Here is a 6,566-nt window from a genome sequence, read left to right as displayed (position 1 = left end):
GAGATCCACTCAAGACACACCCCAGGAGCATTAGGTTCCACTCTGCTGAACACCAGCCCCGTGGCTTGTATACCCCTCATCTCCTGTTCATAGGGGACCAACATCTGTTGTTATGAATCTGATAGCATAGACGGCTTTCTAGCTGAGGCTAATTTGGACTTGTGAAGAATTGACACACAGCTTTGCATCTCTGTTTTTCCTCTTCCCGTTAACCTTCTGGACTTTCACCTTATTATTTACTTTACAGTGGAGCTGGTTAAATGTCACTCATCACTTAGTTTTTAACAATAAATCGGTGCATTTGTCAATCGGCATACAACATCCAACCAGTCAACGTTTGTCTTTTATATATTGCACTTAGCGGTCGCATTTGTCGTATTGAAAAAATAGAGATATATGTACTTTTGCTCTAATAGATGTGTTATTTTTACATCATTCACACTTTGCATGCTACAAAGACTAATTCATAGGGCATGCATGCTATTTGGATAAAAAGCTTATGAAATAGGCTTATAGCAGGTCCTGGCAAACTTTCCCTAGCATTTCATCGTTGTCAAATTGTACCGTAGGAATTAAACAATTTAGTATGATGGATTGGAAGTAGTCAACTTTGGAAAAATGTGTCCTCTTTTACAATCAAAGATTTGTCATGTGGCAGGTTTCTTTGGTGAACTTAATACAAATAAATCAATAAATAAATGCAGTCTGGTCTCATCAGGATAAATTCTAGTCTAGTCTCGATTTAGTCAACAATTGTTGGCTTGTTGCAACTTGGATCAACCCCCCTCTGAGATCAATACTGACACGGTTTGGGATGAAGATAAACAAAACTAAAAGTAATAGAGCTGCACCTTGCCAATCCCTCTCTGCTGATATATATATCTATACATAGAGAGATATCTATATATCTCTCTACATATATATATATGGATACTGCAAATCTGTCATGGCTGGTCTAGCTAAGTTGTCAAACTTGAAATGTTTCGTAAATTGATTCTCTCTAGCTTCGGAAACTTCTATATAATTGTCCAAGGTCTTTGCTAATGGAATGCCTCTTAGAAATTATTAATGCATCGTTGATCTACATATTAAATGATCTGTAGTAGCCTACATTCTATACTACCAAGGTTCACAGCCATAAAAGTTCAACCATGTGATGCTAACTGCTCAAAATAAAAAGGAACATAAATGATTTATCAAAAACATACTCTTGTATCTATCACTACAAAAATGGAATGCTATGAAGTAGGAAAACAGACAGTTGTTGCTGGGCAGTTGTTAATAACAGTGTTCTGTTAAAGAGAAAAGGGGGGTGGGGAGAGACACAAGTGTAAGAGAGGGGTAGACCTAGTAGGCACTCACAACACTACCGATGTGGTGGGCAGTGTCTCTCCCAACCATCTGCCTGCCTTAACCAACAGGCACTCAACCTCAAAGGGAAACATCCACACATCCATACCATTCCTGAAGGACAGTAATCAATAAAAAAGTAGCACATCAAATTTACTCATATCAATAAATAAATGGAACATTCTCTCTGCGTGGAAGGAGATGCTTTTTTCCGCCCCCTAATCCACCTGCAAACACTACAGACAGGCACTGGGCGAGGCAGAGGCTTATCTGGCGTGTGTGCTTACATCCCCTTGAAGTTAGAGTTGGCAGTTAAAAGGTATCGTGTTACTGTGGATTGGGATTGTAGCGTGGTCATCCATGAACCACGCCTCTGAGAAGGCAGGGATCAGAATTGGCTGATATAGTGGGGAAAAAGCGTACCGATGCGTTCAACACCTTTGAGATGCTGTGCTATCTAGTTAGGAGTCAGGTTCCTGGAAATAAGAGCAAGAGATAGTGCTCCTGTTTACCGTTGTACTACATTTTTTGTAAGGCGGAAAACATATGTTTGTGCAAGTTCTAGAAACGGCAGTTTGAGCAGGATAATGCCAACCGCTGGACACTTAATGCTTCTATACTATTGATTATTACTGGTTAGGCTACTTTTAGGCTACCACTGTAAGAAGAGTTGATTACTGAATAGTCACAAAGATAATCCATGCAGACACTGAAAGTTTGAAAAAAGGGGAATGGGATGGCAGCCAGTTATCCCGTGATAGATGTTACATGTCCTATTGGGACCCTGGCCCACGTAGTCCCCTGGACCGATCTGTTCTGGACACCCTGTCTGGGGCCCCACATGTAGATCAGCAGGAAGAAGACCTCCTCCCTCGCCGTCAGACATACCTCCTCATCGAACCAAAGGCCGTTCAGCTCAGGTTATACATCCGTACGCATTTTGGTGATGTTAACATAGTTAGTGTTGGCTAGGGTGCAGTTGCCTGTCTTCATGGTCTCGGGGCGGAACTCCTCAGTGGTGTGATTCACCGCCTCCTGGATCTCCATGTAGTCCGATTTGCTCATGGTGGAGCCACTGCCGCTCCGACCGTTCTTCTTCAGGTCCTCCGCCGACTCCACCTTAGGCACGCTGGGGGCGTTCAGGTACTGCGCCTGCTCCTCGCCCTCCGTCTCGCGGTGGTAGAAGTAGTTGAAGTTGGAGACGATGACGGGCACGGGCAGGGCGATGGTCAGCACGCCGGCGATGGCGCACAGGGACCCCACGATCTTCCCCCCGATGGTGGTGGGGACCATGTCCCCGTAGCCCACCGTGGTCATGGAGACCACAGCCCACCAGAAGGCCTCGGGGATGCTGCTGAACTGGGAGTCCGGCTCATCCGCCTCGGCGAAGTAGACGGCGCTGGAGAAGAGGATGACTCCGATGAAGAGGAAGAAGATGAGTAGGCCCAGCTCCCGCATGCTGGCCTTGAGCGTCTGCCCCAGAATCTGCAGCCCCTTGGAGTGACGGGAGAGCTTGAAGATACGGAACACCCGGACGAGACGGATGACGCGCAGGATGGCCAGGGACATGGCCTGCTGGCCCGCCTGGCCGTCCTCTGGTCGCTCGGCCAGCTCTGTTCCCAGGGTGATGAAGTAGGGAATGATGGCGACGATGTCAATAATGTTCATGATGTTGCCAAAGAACCCGGCTTTGCTCGGACACGCGAAAAACCTCACCAGGAACTCAAAGGAGAACCAGATGATGCAGAGGGTCTCCAGGATGAAGAAGGGGTCGGTGAAGTATGTCGAGGTGTAGACGTAGGTCTGGTTGTAGTGAGGCGGATAGACTTTGTGCATCTCCTCGTCGTCGTTGCGAAAAACGGGCAGGGTCTCTAGACAGAAGCTCACGATGGAGATGAGGATCACCATGACGGAGATGATGGCGATGATGCGAGCGGGACCCGAGCTCTCTGGGTATTCAAAGAGCAGCCACACTTGTCTTTGGAACTCGTTTTCCGGAAGGGGCCGCTCTTCTTCTTTGATAAAGCCCTCATCCTCCCTGAAAATCTCGATCGCCTCCTCGCCCAGCTCGTAGAACCGAATCTCCTCGGAGAAGATGTCGAGAGTCACGTTGACGGGTCGACGCAGCCGGCCTCCCGATTGGTAGTAGTAGAGGATGGCGTCGAAACTCGGTCGGTTGCGGTCGAAAAAGTACTCGTTCCTCAGCGGGTCGAAGTACCTCATCCGCTTCTTTGGATCGCCCAGCAGGGTCTCGGGGAACTGGGAGATGGTCTTCAACTGGGTCTCGAAGCGCAAGCCCGAAACGTTGATGACCACCCGCTCACAGCACTCGTGGTCCGGGTCCGGGTCGTAGTGTTCGAGGGGCAGACCCGGGTGCGCAGCAGCCTCGTCGACGGGGTCACCCGTGGCAACTGTCATTCTGGAGGCGGACGGAACCTGCAGTGTTCAGACAGGGTGGGGCCCTTGTAGGGCCTCCGAGGGCCTACGGTGCAACGGGTCCTTCACCGCGGGCCTGCTCACAAAATCGTTTGATGAGCTGGGAATGAGACAGATACTGACCGTTAATGTATAACAGTACCAGTACATATTCAAATAGATAAGAGAAAAAAAGAAGGTTCAACTCACTTTAACAGAGCTTACAGTATTTAATTTTAACCAAAAATAAAACATTGCATACGTTTTAACTTATTGTTGGTCATATTTGAGGTAAAGTATGATTTTTGTTTATATAGTTATTGTTGGACGTCTCATCAATTTTTGTACATCTGTGTGCTAACTCATTTGTTTAAATAAATGTACTTAGCCTAATGTATCTAGCGAGATAAACACATAATTGTGATCGTGTGGAGGCATGCACTATGGGGCTTACATCAAGTCCAGAAAGCAACGAGGTGGGATAGCTGTACAGAGAGTGGAGGGGAAGGCCTCCTTGGAGACCACTGGCTCCATTCCGTCTCTGTATTAGGTTCTGAGCTCTCTCTCATATGACCACACTAAGGATCAATATGCTTCCAAGCAATACAGTATCAGCTCTCAAAAGGTGCAATTAGAACAACCAAATCGGATTATGCGCTGAGTGCTTCATACGTTCTCAATGACCTTCATTCTTTTTCCCTGTTAATATCCGATATGCCCAGTCTGCCCTCACACACTTAAGCCAAACCTTGACCAACTGAACGCATGTTGATTCATCATGTATGTACAAATAACTGTATCTTTGTAGGCTACAAGCTAATAAAAGCAAATGGAAAAGGAAAATATAGCATCATCAGAGCTGTCGAAAAAATACCCTTTATTATTGTTTTTCAATTGGCATTCACCACTTTCTGCTGAAACGTATATGCAAATCGCATGATCGTAAGGACAACGTGGCCAATCAAACGTATATTCTGAACAGCCTTATATTTATAGCTTGAAATTATTTATTCAATAGGCAAATTAGATTCAGCAACCTGTCAACTCTAAACGTTCTGTGTGGAATAAATGTGGGCATTCACAGAATTTATGAAGTATTATTTTCATATTTAAATGTCAAATATTGAAATATTCGTAAACTCCCACCTATTTATTGTGGCGCTCGGCTGCCGACGACGTGGAAGGCTTGTTTACAGTCTAGAAGAGGGACTCCCTCCGCTCAGCGCTGATGCGTATTGGGGCCCAATGGAGACAAGTCGGGTCCACCCCGCTACATCACCCGAAGCCCCCGGCTGTGCATCCACCCAGGCGAAGGAGGAGAGGGAGAGGGGACAAGCAGTGAGGATACCGTCTCCCACCTACCTACCCATTGGCTTTAACGAGCAGCTCTGTTGGGAAGGTTGGTTTTGGTTGTTTACCCAGATGGAAATCCGAAACGCTCGATTTCTTACAGCGATTAAAAAAGGGGAAAAAATGCTGGCTCTTATAGAAACCATGACCGCCCCCTCCTCACAACCATATCACGGCTTTACGCCAAGACAATCCTCTGCTGTGGGGTGTACAGATGAGGAGGGTGGATCCTGGAAGTCGCTCTGAGAGGCTATTCCTGTTGGAGCAGCAGCAGCTTGGGTTTAATGCGAGGCGAATCACCTGTTTGATCTCTAGCACATCTGTACTACCCGGAGCGGAGGAATGATCTCTGCTTTGTAATGCCACTTTCTCAGCAGCAGGGATATGTTTTCGATTGTTTTCAATCATCCTTAAGTCCCTAACATCTATACCGGGAAACAACCGTCGTGCGGGCTGCAATTTGCGCCTTCTCCCCCCCTCCCCAAAAAAAAACTCGATCCATGGAACACACAGCATCACACAGCTTCCACCTTGTGTGATCTTATAAACTCAGCCATCTATCGTTACACGTATTGGAGACAAAAAGGTTCATGCATTAGGTTATGTCTTTTTTCTCCCGATAATGTTGCGGTGTGTTTGCCAGAGAACGCGAGCGGCTGAGTGAGCGCTCAGAGGTGGCGGCAGGTGTCCAGACTCGCCTCCTGCCATCACAGCCTGCTGCACTTCTCCCGGACACAAACATGTTATGCGTTAGTCAAAGCAAAGCCAAGCATCTATCTATCTGCATGCCTAGAGAGACATCATGCTTTTTTTTTTTTTTTCAGACCGAGCACATGCAACACCAGAAATTCACCCTTTTCCTCTTGGCGCGGAGATGCATGTATGTTTATCCGAAGGGGTCTTCTTCTCCCGAGGGTTATTTTAACATTCAGAGGAAGTCCTTTCATCCCCCCGTCTCGCTCCCCCCTGTGTGTACACAGCTACCGTCTGTACACACTGACGGACGTCGCACCTTCACCACAGCCAGTGACACACTCTTTGCAGGCTCTTGCCTTATTTTGTCATGTCTCTCATGAAAAAAGTCGCCATCATCGTCGTCCGGCCCCCCGGTCGTTCAGGTGCGTAGGCTGCAGGTTTGGACATCGCAGCGCATTTAAGATCCCAGTGCGCGCGCCTCGCCCCTTTCCAGAGCGCTGTCTCCTCCGCCGCCGCCGCCGCCTCGAGACTTCTACTTTCACATTAAAGGGGACGCATCAACTGAAAACAGGGCGGCACCGTCTTTCTCGAAAAAGCCGCAGCTCACTATGAATCACGTCAAGTGGCTCGCGTGCCCACAAAGAAACGCAAAGAGTCAGGCCAGAAATACCGTGAGACACGTGTTGCCCTTGGATGCAAGACGATGCGTTTATGTTGGAAATAATTAATTAAATGAAACAGCACGTTAATGATTT

The 6,566-nt window shown here is 47.3% G+C and overlaps 1 protein-coding gene across 2 annotated transcripts; it reads right to left on the bottom strand.

Annotated features, from left to right (window-relative positions):
- Nucleotides 1–814: 814 nt before the first annotated feature.
- Nucleotides 815–6,451, bottom strand: kcna2b (potassium voltage-gated channel, shaker-related subfamily, member 2b). Of its 2 annotated transcripts, XM_060048193.1 has the most exons (3): nt 5,969–6,451; nt 4,912–5,057; nt 815–3,886 (listed from the first exon to the last, which is right to left on the bottom strand). In XM_060048193.1, exon 3 carries the CDS (start codon nt 3,766–3,768, stop codon nt 2,272–2,274), a length of 1,497 nt encoding a protein of 498 aa, XP_059904176.1. In that variant the 5' UTR covers nt 3,769–3,886; nt 4,912–5,057; nt 5,969–6,451; the 3' UTR covers nt 815–2,271. The 2 variants fall into 2 exon arrangements, with proteins under 2 accessions (XP_059904176.1, XP_059904184.1); XM_060048201.1 differs by lacking the exon at nt 4,912–5,057.
- Nucleotides 6,452–6,566: the final 115 nt, after the last annotated feature.

Source organism: Gadus macrocephalus, chromosome 1 (assembly GCF_031168955.1).
Source record: "Gadus macrocephalus chromosome 1, ASM3116895v1".
NCBI lineage: Eukaryota > Metazoa > Chordata > Actinopteri > Gadiformes > Gadidae > Gadus > Gadus macrocephalus.
Note: the sequence above shows the minus strand (reverse complement) of the source record. Positions and strands in the feature narration are given on the sequence as shown.